General features: G+C 43.2%; 1 protein-coding gene across 3 annotated transcripts in view; it reads right to left on the bottom strand.

The window, feature by feature from the left end:
- Positions 1-13,913, bottom strand: part of pde8a (phosphodiesterase 8A) — a 143,828-nt gene that overhangs the window by 23,702 nt on the left and 106,213 nt on the right. For all 3 annotated transcript variants that reach the window (XR_009508444.1, XM_059953143.1, XM_059953142.1), the window contains 3 exons: positions 13,616-13,661; positions 5,977-6,112; positions 465-663 (listed from right to left, as the gene is read on the bottom strand). Coding sequence is in view for 2 of the 3 variants with exons in the window: in XM_059953143.1 (XP_059809126.1) it covers positions 465-663; positions 5,977-6,112; positions 13,616-13,661 (381 nt within the window). In the remaining variant the exon portion in view is untranslated. The remainder of the gene's footprint in view (positions 1-464; positions 664-5,976; positions 6,113-13,615; positions 13,662-13,913) is intronic.

Here is a 13,913-nt window from a genome sequence, read left to right as displayed (position 1 = left end):
TCTTTGGAGCAGAGGATGAGAGGTGACTCGACAGAGTTGTACAAGAGGCTCGAGGGAGTGGACAGCCAGAGAACTTTTCCCAGGGGAAATGGCTAACATGAGAGGGCATAACTTTAAGGTACTTTAAGGAAAGATAGGGGATGGGGATGTCAAAGGTAATTTTTCTTTATATAATGGAGTGGTAGATATTTGAAATGCACTGCCTGCCAGGGGTGGTGGTAGTGGCATATGCATTAAAGAAACTCATATAGGCACATGGATGATAGACAAATGGAAGGCTAAATAGGAAGGGAGTGCAAGATTGACATTGAAGTAGGTTCAAAGATCAGCACATTATGGATCAAATGGTATGTACTGTTCAATGTTCTATTACAAGCAATGCTCACAAGATCAAATGTTAAGGTCAGTGAGCAAAGTTACTGGTGACAGACTATTCAAACCAAAACAGAAGCACTTTAACTTACCTTAATTCTTTCCTTATCAAGGAAATAAGCAGTTGCATGTAACACGTCTGCAGCATGTGTTGAGTTATGATAGGAATTTGAGGAGTGGTAATTTGCTTCAATAACTTGTAACCAAGAGCGAAAAGTCAATTCAGAACAGTTTAAATATTCACAGACTCCAAAACGTGTCAGTGTTTTTAGTCCAAGATAGACTAGAGGCCTAGATCAAAAGATAAGAGATTTAGACAGCTTATCGATTTAAAGGTTACATCTTTTTGGGCACAGTGCCACCATGCCCACCCATACAACTTTCTAAACCTCGAGTCTATCTAAGTTTCAAACCTGTGAACCACTACACCTGTAACTGGGAGGGCATCTTCCTCTGCATCTACAAGAGGTGTAACACTTGTCCCTTTCCCTTACTGCCGTCTAGGGACATAAACAACTCTTCCAGACAAGACAGAGATTCAGATGCACCTTGTCCAACCTTCTCTACCTATTCAGTGCTCTTTAATGTGGACTCCTCTACGCTTAAAACTTACTATGTTGCCCACCCCCTTTCCTCACATTTCTAAACCACCACCTCCCCCTTACAGTCCAGATGAAGGTCCTTGACCTGAAATGTTGACTGCCCATTTCCTTTACAGATACAATATTACAGTGAGATCCGTCAGTTTAGATTTTCATGAATAGCACAGAATAGTGAGTAAAAGTGAGATTTTATAATAATTTAAGATTTTTTAACAAATGATAAGTGAATGAGAAATGGTGGTGACTGAAATGCCCTGAGTGTCTTTATAAATAACACAAACATCATACAGGTGTAACAGGTGATCAGGAAAGCAACGGTAAGGCATTTATCACTCATGGAGTTGGGTACAAGAATAGAACATAGAACATTACAGCACAGAAACAGGCCTTTTGGCCCCTCTTGGCTGTGCCGAACCATTTTTCTGCCTAGTTCCACCGACCTGCACCTGGACCATATCCCTCCATACACCTCTCATCCATGTAGTTGTCCAGGTTTTTCTTAAATGTTAAAAGTGAGCCCACATTTACCACTTCATCTGGCAGCTCATTCCACATTCCCACCACTCTCTGTGTGAAGCCCCGCCCCCAGTGTTCCCTTTAAGCTTTTGCCCCTTCACCCTTAACCCAAGTCCTCTGATTTTTTTCTCCCCTAACCTCAGTGGAAAGAGCCTGCTTGCATTCATTATCTATACCCATCATAATTTTATATACCTCTGTCAAATCTCCCCTCATTCTTCTACGTTCCAGGGAATAAAGTCCTAACCTATTCAACCTTTCTCTGTAACTCAGTTTCTCAAGTCCCGGCAACATCCTTGTAAACCTTCTCTGCACTCTTTCAACCTTATTAATATCCTTCCTGTAACTCGGTGACCAAAACTGCACACAATACTCCAAATTCGGCCTCACCAATGCCTTATACAACCTCACCATAACTTTCCAACTCTTATACTCAATACAGTACAGGTAGTCCCCAAGTTATGAGCGTCCAACTTACAGACAACTCGTACTTACGAACCCAGGAAGGAGAACATGGTCTGCTATTTTAAGTCAGATCACAACGACATCTGCCATCTTAAGTCGGATCGCACGCCATCCGTCATTTTAAGTCGTTGTCGTTAACACTGTGTTGAGTGTAAAACTTTGTATTTGGCTTAAATTTTTCTTAGCAAGATTCACCCTGACCCCACCCCCCCCCCAACCCCCTTTTCCAGCTGGTGGTGCAGTGAGATCAATCAGCGCTGGGCTTGAGAATGGAGGTTCCCGAGTTCGATCCAGTGACAGACCGCTCCCGAGCATGCTCTCCATTCATGCCGGATTGATGTCGAGCTCGCAACTCGACTTCGTAAAAAAAAACAGCCACCTCCAGTTTAAATTCCCACGCAGAATATTGAGGATCATCAAATACCCAAACCCAGCACAGCCCCCACTTGTCCCATTTAACTTGTCTCAGTGCAGTGGACTTTAGGACCTGGGGAATTCAGTGCAGTGGTCCATAGGACCCGGTGGAGCTTGGGACCTGCCGCCCGCAGTGTTTCTGTTCCATTGACAGGAAACCATCACAATTGAAAATAAAGTGGAAATAATAAAGCACTTGGAAAGAGGTGAAACGTCATCGGTCATTGGAAAAGTGTTAGGCTACAGTCTGTCAACGATCAGAACAACTTTAAAGGATAAAGCGAGAATAATGGAACATGTGAAAGGCCCTGCCCCAACAAAAGCTACAATTATTACTAAGCAACACAGTGGCTTAATTATTGGAATACACACATTTCTTAAGTGTTTTATACACATAGAAAGGTAAAATATATACTATATACTAAGACAAACGTTTGACTAACTGACGCTAAATAATACCGGATATACTTATTCTGACTTGCGTACAAATCTGACTTAAAGATGGACTCAGGAACGGAACTCGTTCATAACCTGGGGACTGCCTGTACTTTGATTTATAAAGGCCAAAGTACCAAAAGCTCTCTTTACTACTCTATCTACCTGTGACTTCACTTTTAGGGACTGTTGTATCTGTATTCCCAGATCCCTCTGTTCTACTGCACTCCTCAGTGCCCTACCATTTACCTTGTATGTTCTACCTTGGTTTTTCCTTCTAAAGTGTAATACCTCACACTTGTCTGTATTAAACTCCATCTGCCATTTTTTTGCCCATTTTTCTAGCTGATCCAAATCCCTCTGCAAGCTTTGAAAACCTTCCTCACTGTCCACTACACCTCCAATCTTTGCATCATCAACAAATTTGCTGATCCAATTTACCACATTATCATCCAGATCATTGCTATAGATGACAAATAACAATGGACCCAGCACTGAGCCCTGTGGCACACCACTAGTCACAGGCCTCCACTCAGAGAAGCAATCCTCCACTACCACTCTCTGACTTCTCCCATTGAGCCAATTCAATTTACTACCTCACCATGTATACCCAGCAACTGAATCTTCCTAACTAACGTCCCATGTGGGACCTTGTCAAAGGCTTTACTGAAGTCCATGCAGACAACATCCACTGCCTTCCCTTCATCCACTTTCCTTGTAACTTCCTTGAAAAATTCTAATAGATTTGTTAAAAATGACCTACCATGCACAAAGCCGCGTTGACTCTCCCTAACAAGTCCCTGTCTATCTAAATACTTGTAGGTCCTATCTCTTAGTACTCCTTCCAATAATTTGCCGACTACCGGCCTTATAACTTACTGGCCTATAATTTCCCGGATTACTTTTAGAGCCTTTTTTAAACAACAGAACAATATGAGCTATCCTCCAATCCTCACCTATGGATACTGACATTTTAAATACATCTGCCAGGGCCCCTGCAACTTCAACACTAGTCTCCTTCAAGATCCGAGGGAATACTCTGTCAGGTCCTGGGGATTTATCTACTCTGATTTGCCTCAAGATAGAAGTACCTCCTCCTCTTCAATCTGTATAGGTTCCATGACCTCACTACTTGTTTGCCTCATTTCCATTGACTCCATGCCAGTTTTCTTAGTAAATACAGATGCAAAAACCCATTTAAGATCTTTATGACTCCCGATGAAGGGTTTCTGCCCGAAACATCGTTATTACCTCCTCCCATAGATGCTGTCTGGCCTGCTGAGTTCTGCCAGCATTTTGTGTTTTTTTATTTATTTCTAGCATCTGCAGATTCACTCGTGTTGCCTTAAGATCTCTCCCATTTCTTTTGGTTCGATACATAGCCGACCACTCTGATCTTCAAGAGGACCAAGTTTATCCCTTACTATCCTTTTGTTCTTAATATACCTGTAGAAGCTCTTTGGATTATCCTTCACCTTGACTGCAAAAGCAACCTCATGTCTTCTTTTAGCCCTCCTGATTTCTTTCTTAAGTATTTATTTGCACTTTTATACTCAAGTACCTTATTTGCTCCTTGTTGCCTATACCCGTCATACATCTCTCTCTTCTTCCTTATCAGAGCTCCAATACCCCTAGAGAACCAAGGTTCCTTATTCTTACTCACTTTGCCTTTAATCCTGACAGGAACATACAAACTCTGCACTCTCAAAATTTCTCCTTTGAAGGTCTCCCACTTACCGATCACATCCTTGCCAGAGAACAACCTGTCTCAATCCACACTTTTTAGATCCTTTCTCATTTCTTCAAATTTGGCCTTTTTCCAGTTTAGAACTTCAACCCGAGGACCAGATCTATCTTTATCCATGATCAAGCTGAAACTAATGGCGTTATGATCACTGGAAACAAAGTGTTTCCCTACACACACTTCCATCACCTGTCCTAACTCACTTCCTAACAGGAGATCTAATATTGCATCCTGTCGGTAGCTCTATATATTGATATAGAAAACTTTCTTGAACACATTTTACAAGCTCTAACCCATCTAGACCTTTAACAGTATGGGAGTCCCAATCAATATGTGGAAAATTAAAATTCCCTACTATCACAACATTGTTTCCTGAAGTTGTCTGCTATCTCTCTGCGCTAATGCAATAGTGATGTCTGGCTGTATTAGAGACACAGATATATACCGCAAGAGACATGATGCATACATGTCCATGACTGCCTACACCAATCTCATTTAGCCCACATTTGGTCCACATTTTTTCTTCTTTGCCTTGTCTATTCAAATACCTGTATAAATGTCTCTTAAATGTAGTAATTGTATCTGATTCCATCACCACTTCTGACAGGGAATTCAGAACTCATTGCTCAAATGCCCTTTTAAACCTGTTACTCTCACCTGATATCTCCGCTCTCATTTTGAGATGGGAAAAACATTCGTACTATCTAACCTATAGCTCTTATCATTTAATACACCTCTGTCAGGTCACTCCACCACCTTTTCACTCCAGGGAAAACAAGCTCACCCTATCTCATCTTTCCCTGGTCATCCCAACCTACTCACCCTAGCTCTTGTGTAATACTGTTGTAATTAACAATCCCGGTTTAACAACTCCACACACCCTGAGGTCCAGCCATACCCTTATTCATAACTACCTGAAAACTTTTGATCACCATTCTGAAATGTTCCCCCAGTGAAACTCCAATCACCTGCCAAGGATCAAAGTCAACGTCGAGTTTGTCATCTGTACATGTATGAATAGGTGCAATGAAAAACCCATGTGTCGTGTAGTCCAATACCTGGTTGGATTAACTACAAATTGTCAAGAAACTCTCCTGGAATAATCAACAAGTTCTGCCCCATTTAAGTCCTGGACTTCATAAAAGACAACCAAGAAGAAGTCTAATAACTTGTCAGCTCAAGCTATGAGCTCTGCTTCTTGACCTGAACAAGAAACAAGAACCTGAATCCATTCTTGACTAATACAAGTCAACCTCCTCCCATGAAGGTTATGACCCAATCAGCCTTGTAAATGGCATTTATTCTTTTATCAATCATACCTGAACACATTTCCCAAATATTTCAAAATGTTACGGAACTGATTTGATCTATTTTCACACATTTGCTATGCAAATCCCCTTACTACCTCAACCTATTATTTCAATTTACCTTTTGTGAGTTGCAGCCTCTAATTCAAAGATATCAAAATCCCAAGCCTGCTCATTTTCCAACAACTCAGTAATCCTAGGAGGGATATCACTGAGCGAGGTAGAAATAGGCAACTGGCCGAAGCTTGACTGGGTATCTGAGGGAAAACCACAGAATAAATGATAACGTACGGAACACTGCATAAACTCCACACACATCCACAGAACTAGTTGTACATCTGTATGTACAGACTTCATATAAAGCAGAAAATGTCGACAGCTCAGGCAGCAAATAAGGAACAAGAAGCAGAGTTGATATCTCAAGCCAAAGAACTTTCAACAGAACTGGGGCAGGATTTTCAACACACAGAGTTAACTCTGCTCTTGTGCCAAGAGATTCTGTTCCCATTCCCAATGTTTTGTTCCATCTCAATTTCAAGCATTTCCCAGTGTCCAATTTTCATTCGCACAACTTTGGTGGTACCGAAAATTCTGTAGATTAAGCAGGAATAAAACAAGGAACATTCACCATATAAATGAGTTTGAAAAATGAAAATTATTGGTGAATAATGCTACTCAAAGTTAGGAATACAAACACAAACCATGTGCTCATTATCCAGAGTTAGAAGATATTTCTGATTATTTCTTATCAGACATAATGATTTGAATTTGTATGAATAGCTGATCAACAAGATGGCATAAATTTACAAATTTTATAAGATTTTTAGTTTTGAAAACATAGGTCCAACAGAGAGAAGAGTGTATGCACATTCTATGTCAAGTCAAGTCACTTTTATTGTCATTTCGACCATAACTATGTACAGTACATAATAAAAATGAGACAATATTTTTCAGGACCATGGTGTTACATGACACAGTACAAAAACTAGACTGAACTACGTAAAAAACAACACAAAGAAAACTACACTAGACTACAGACCTACACAGGACTGCGTAAAGTGCACAAAAACAGTACAGGCATTACAATAAATAATAAACAAGACAATAGGGCAAGGTGTCAGTCCAGGCTCTGGGTATTGAGGAGACTGATAGCTTGGGGGAAGAAACTGTTACATTGTCTGGTCGTGAGAGCACGAATGCTCCGGTGCCTTTTCCAAGATTGCAGGAGGGAAAAGAGTTTGTATGAGGGGTGCGTGGGGTCCTTCATAATGCTGTTTGCCTTGTGGATGCAACGTGTAGTGTCCGTGATGGTAGGAAGAGAGACCCAGATGATCTTCTCAGTTAACTTCACTATCCGCTGCAGGGTCCGAGATGGTGCAATTTCCGAGCCAGGCAGTGATGCAGCTGCTCAGGATGCTCTCAATACAACCTCTGTAGAATATGATGAGGATGAAGGGTGGGAGATGGACTTTCCTCAGCCTTTGCAGAAAGTAGAGACGCTGCTGGGCTTTCTTTGTTATGGAGCTGGTGTTGAGGGACCAGGTGAGATTCTCCAACAGGTGTACACCAAGAAATTTGGAGCTCTTTACGATCTCTACCAAGGAGCCGTCGATGTTCAGCGGGGAGTGGTCACTCCGTACCCTCCTGAAGTCAACAACCATCTCTTTTGTTTTGTTCACATTCAGAGATAGGTTAACTGCTGCACCTCCTCTCTGTAAGCTGACTCGTTGTTCTTGCTGATGGGACCCACCACGGTCGTGTCATCGGCAAACCTGATGATGTGGTTCGAGCTGTGTGTTGCAGCACAGTCGTGGATCAGCAGAGTGAACAGCGGTGGACTGAGCACACAGCCCTGGGGGGCTCCTGTGCTCAGTGTGATGGTGTTGGAGATGCTGCTCCCGATCTGGACTGACTGAGGTCTACCAGTCAGGAAATCTAGGATCCAGTTGCAGAGGGAGGTGTTCAGGCCCAGTAGGCTCAGCTTTCCAATCAGTTTCTGAGGGATGATTGTGTTGAATGCTGAACAATCATCCCAGTCTGTGAACAGCACCTGAACGTATGTGTCTTTTTTGTCCAGATGGGTTAGAGCCAGGTGGAGGCTGGTGGCAATGGCGTCATCTGTTGAGCAGTTGGGTCAGTACACAAACTACAGGGGGTCCAGTGAGGGGGGCAGCAGGATCTTGATACGCCTCATGACAAGCATCTCGAAACACTTCATGATGTGAGTGCAACGGGACGGTAGTCATTGAGGCAGGACACTGAAGACTTCTTCGGCATTGGGATGATGGTGGCGGCCTTGAAGCACATTGGAACGGTGGCGTTGCTCAGGGAGATGTTGAAGATGTCAGTGAGAACATCTGCTAGCTGGTCTGCACATCCTCTGAGCACTATACCAAGGATGTTGTTTGGTCCAGCAGCCTTCCGTGGGTTGACCCTGCACAGGGTTCTTCTCACATCGGCCACAGTGAGACACAGTGCCTGGTCATTTGTAAGAGGGGTGGACTTCCTTGCCGCCACGTCATTTTCTGCCTCAAACCAGGCATAGAAGTTATTCAGCGCATCTGGGAAGGAGGCATCACCTGCACAGTCAGGTGATGTCCTGGATGCCCTTCCACATGCGCCGCGTGTCGCTGCTGTCCTGGAAGTGGCTGTGGATTAGCTAGGCATGTGCACGCTTTGCCCCTCTGATGGCTCGGGACAGTTTGGCCCCTTGCTGTTGTTAGGGCTGCCTTGTCACCTGTTTTGAAGGCGGAGTCGCGGATCCTCAGCAGTGCACACACCTCCGCCGTCATCCATGGCTTCTGGTTAGCGCGTATAGTGATGGTCTTGGACAGAGTAACATCATCAATGCACTTGCTGATGTAGCTGGTCACTGATGCTGTGTACTCCTCCAAGTTGGTAGAGTCACCATCGTTGCAGCCTCCCTGAACATGTGCCAGTCAGTGTGCTCAAAGCAGTCTTGAAGAGCCTGACGAGTGGTCTGTATGCTGGGATTAGCATAACCAAGGCTGGGGCGGGGCTCTGCCCGGTACACATCTGGGATGTTTGTATAAGCAAGGTCCAAAGCATTCTCCCCTCTTATTGTAAAGTCCACATACAGATGGAATTTGGGGAACACTGACTTAAGGTTCGCGTGGTTAAAATCACCAGCGACAATAAATAGTCCATCAGGGTGTGTGTTCTGCAGTTTGCTAATAGCCCCGTACAGTTCCTGCACTTGGTAAAGGCTCACAAGAAATTACGAAATACCTTCCTACACTGAAGGCAAAACATACAGTATGGAGTGACTTGTTGAGGAATAAAGTTAACTAATTTAATTGATTTTATTTCTTACATCCTTCACATACATGAAGAATAAAAATCTTTATGTTAAGTAACAAAGTATTTCCCTGGTACTTGGAGTCTAGAACAAGGTAAAATAAAATTCTCGCCAAAAAATGTACTTTTAACCGCCAGCTTAATCAAATTAATATTTTCCAGCTGCTGTGGTGGAATTTGAATTCACTTCCCTTGAAGATATTCCAGGCTTCAGTTTCCTACCTAGTAATTTAGCAACTTTACCAAAGACGTCATTTTTGTTAGGGACAAAACTCTATAGAATTAAATACACAGTCCGGTATGATCTAATGGACAAGCTCAAGAAGCTAAGTGGCTTTCTTCTATTCTAAGACAAGTGAGCCAAAGAAATAGAGTCTAGTGAATAGAGTACAAATGACTTACATTTATTGTATTAAAAATAATCAAAAGAAATAAATGGAATAATGCTCTATATCTGTGGCTATGAAAGTAATTAAGCATTGTTCGAATCTGCTCTTGAAATTAGTTACATCATTTAAATGCAAGAACTTTTGCGATACATAAATGACAGAAGTCATGAATTTTCTCTCCAAAAGCTGCAGATACTAAGTCAATCTAAAGATCAGGATTGATGAAATTAGATCAGAACACACAGCAACACAGAGTAAATGTGGGGCAAGACAGCATCCATACTTTATTAAGAGTTTGAAGAGATTTAGCATGTCAACAAATTCACTCAAAAACTTCTATAGTTGTACCGTGGAGAGCATTCTGATAGGCTGCATCACTGTCTGGTATGGAGGGGCTACTGCACAGGACCAAAAGAAGGTTGTAAATCTAGTCAGCTCCATCTTAGGTACTAGCCTGCAAAGTGCTTAGGACATCTTTAGGGGTGGTGTCTCAGAAAGCAGCATCCATTATTAAAGACCTCCAGCACACAGGGCATGCCCTTTTCTCACTGTTACCTCTTCTCAGGTAGGAGGTACAAAAGCCTGAAGGCACACACTCAGCGATTCAGGAACAGCTTCTTCCCCTGTGCCATCCAATTCCTAAATGAACATTGAATCTTTGGACACAACCTCACTTTTTTTTTAAAAATATAGAGTATTTCTGTTTTTGCACTTTTTTTTAAACCATAAATTCCGGTGTATAAGCCGAGAATTTGGCCCTAAATTTTGATCCTAAAATTAGGGGGTCGGCTTATACAGAGGGTGCCAACTTTAGAAAAACGAATACACGGAAGACAAGTCATAGTTATTGGCTGTTTTTGAGTCAAAGTTGTTCCACTGTCGATGCATGAATTCTTTGAATGGTTTGCTTAAACTCTCATCTAATGGCTGAACACGGACATCAAACCACCAGGGATGACTGCACTGTCCGTATTTTCAGCTTTCAATGTTGTTTTGTCTCACCTGACAAGTGTGCTTTGAACATGTCCCAGACAAGTAGCAACTTTTCCTTCCTGACACCTTCGGGACGTTGACGCCACACCTCTTTAACCCACTTCAAGCAACCCACTTCATCCATCCAGCAGCGTTCTTGAACGTAAACAACACCCCATGGGAATTTTCTGAGCAATCTTTGTTTTTTTGTCTCAACACAAGATCACGTCTATTCATAAATCGGGTGCACCAACTTCACGTAGCTTTGAAATTTTCACTGACCTCATGGTGTTTTTCGTCCTATTTCAACGCTTGACCTCGAATCATTTCTCTGGTAACAATGTATCCAGACGATTGCTGGTGATTCACCCACTCTAAAATTTTTTCTTCCAGTTCTAACCATTGGAATGTTTTCCCACAGTTTGCATATTTTGTCTTTGGCATTTCCCTCAGCGTGTTCTCTGCCTTTCTTTACTCTGTCACTTGTTTCTCATTTACACTACACTTCTTAGTAGCTGCAGAATAATTTGTTCCTTTAGCAAAATCAACAACCTTCAGCTTGAAGCCAGCATCATATTACATTTGTTTTAATCTTTTGTACGTGGTGATCGCAAACTCAATACTGAGTACACATACTGATCCTGCCACCCTGTGTTATGTTTTAACGAGATTACGATGGGCGCTAAATGGTTTCACAGGGGTTACATTTCAGCGGATTCTTTTCCTTTGGAAACCTAATCCAAAATTTCTCCCCGATTTATTTAATAAGAATTTGCCTATAACGCTCTCTAGAACTTAACCAGTACTTCAACAGATTTGACACTGTGGCCCCTGCCCATCCCCCACATGATTCATCTGTTGTCAGCCCCCAATCAACACATACTCCACTCTCCCCTCCTACCCCTCCTCACAGCCCCCACCCTGCTCTCGTGACTACACCCCTCCCACACCTGAAACTACCACAGTGGGTTTCACAGCTGAACAGGCGAGAAGACAGCTGAAACGTCTCCACCCAAGCAAGGCTGCGGGCCCGGATGGTGGCAGCCCCAGGATGCTCAAAGCCTGTGCCCCCCAGCTATGTGGAGTACTTCACCATGTCTTCAACCTGAGCCTGAGTCTACAGAGGGTTCCTGTGCTGTGGAAGAGTTCCTGCCTCGTCCCTGTACCAAAGACACCGCGCCCCAGTGGCTCCAATGACTACAGACTGGTGCCATTGACCTCCCACATAATGAAGACCCTGGAGAGACTTGTTCTAGAGCAGCTCCGGCCTATGTTTAGGCCGCACTTAGACCCCCTCCAGTTCGCCTATCAACCCCGACTAGGAGTTGAGGATGCCATCGTCTACCTGCTAAACCGTGTCTACGCCCACCTGGACAAGCCGGCGAGCACTGTGAGGGTCATGTTTTTTTACTTCTCCAGTGCGTTCAACACCATCCACCCTGCTCTGCTGGGTGAGAAGCTGACAGTGATGCAGGTGGATGCTTCCCTGGTGTCATGGATTATTGATTACCTGACTGGCAGACCACAGTACATGCACTTGCAACACTGTGTGTCAGACAGAGTGGTCAGCAGCACTGGGGTTCCACAGGGGGTTGTCCTGTCTCCCTTTCTCTTCACCATCTACACCTCGGACTTCAGCTACAACAGAGTCTTGCCATCTTCAGAAGTTTTCTGATGACTCTGCCATATTTGGATGCATCAGCAAGGGAGATGAGGCCGAGTACAGGGCGATGGTGGGAAACTTTGTCACATGGTACGAGCAGAATCATCTGCAGCTTAACGTGAAAAAGTCTAAGGACCGGTGGTGGACCTGAGGAGGGCTAAGGCGCCAGTGACCCCTGTTTCCATCCAAGGAGTCAGTGTGGACATGGTGGAGGCTTACAAATACCTGGGGATACGAATGGACAATAAACTGGACTGGTCAAAGAACACTGAGGCTGTCTACAAGAAGGGTCAGAGCCGTCTCTATTTCCTGAGGAGACTGAGGTCTTTTAACATCTGCCTGATGATGTTGAGGATGTTCTATGAGGCTGTGGTGGCCAGTGCTATCATGTTTACTGTTGTGTGCTGGGGCAGCAGGCTGCGGGTAGCAGACACCAACAGAATCAACAAACTTATTTGTAAGGCCAGTGATGTTGTGGGGGTGGAACTGGACTCCCTGACGGTGGTGTCTGAAAAGAGGATGCTGTCCAAGTTGCATGCAATCTTGGACAATGACTCCCATCCACTCCATAATGTACTGGTTAGGCACAGGAGTACATTCAGCCAGAGACTCATTCCACCGAGATATAACACTGAGCGTCATACGAAGACATTCCTGCCTGTGGCCATCAAACTTTACAACTCCTCCCTTGGACTGTCAGACACCCTGTGCCAATAGGCTGGTCCTGGACTTATTTCCACTGGCATGATTAACTTATTATTTAATTATTTATGGTTTTGTATAGCTATATTTCTTCACTATTCTTGGTTGGTGCGACTGTAACGAAACCCAATTTCCCTCGGGATCAATAAAGTATGTCTGTCTGTTTGCAATGTGTAGGCCTGTTTTCTTAGCAGGTACTGGTTCACAATTTCCAGGTTCCAGACCCAGCAAAGCTGAGTAACGGCATGTGAGATCTTGTGATCTTTTCCGGTTAAATCAAAAACTTCTGCAAAAGGGGTCGGCTTATACAAAGGTAACATGAAAAAGTCACTTTTTTAACCTTGAAAATGGGGGGTTAGCTTATACTCTGAGTTGGTCTGTACTCCGGAATATACGGTAATCTATTTCATATACGTAATTGATTTGTTTATTATTATTCTTTTTTATTTTATTTTTTTTCTCTCTACTAGATTATGTATTCCATTGAACTGCTGCTGCTAAGTTATCAAATTTCACATTACATGCCAGTGATAATTAACCTGATTCTGATTGATAATGCAACAGAAACGGGGTGAAACGGGGTCACAGTCATCTCTTCCTTCATTGCCCTTGTCACTACAAACCCCATACTAATTAATACCCGAAAGGCTTTAGTAATCAACCTCATAAGAAAACTCAAAACGATAGGAAACACTGATGAAAATACACCAACTTACTTTTACTGAAGACGTACTCATGTCCAGATGGTTTCCGCAAGCCATCCTACAGACACCAAGAGAGGAGAGTTACATGGTCACGCCATTACTCAAATAATCTGTTACGTGAAGCACCAACAATATTGCACTTTTATTGAGAATGCTTTCGGATTGAACAAGTACCAGTCAGCTGTTAGTGCTGGAGTCCAAAATAGCAGCTCCATTCCTTGAAATGTCTTCATTTGCTAAAGATTACACAAAGCAAATTAGCCGATGTCTCCTCACCCACTTGGTGATATCTTGACCCTTGAGAATGACA

Source organism: Hypanus sabinus, chromosome 28 (assembly GCF_030144855.1).
Source record: "Hypanus sabinus isolate sHypSab1 chromosome 28, sHypSab1.hap1, whole genome shotgun sequence".
Taxonomy (NCBI): Eukaryota; Metazoa; Chordata; class Chondrichthyes; order Myliobatiformes; family Dasyatidae; genus Hypanus; species Hypanus sabinus.
This window is presented reverse-complemented; position numbering and strand designations above follow the sequence as displayed.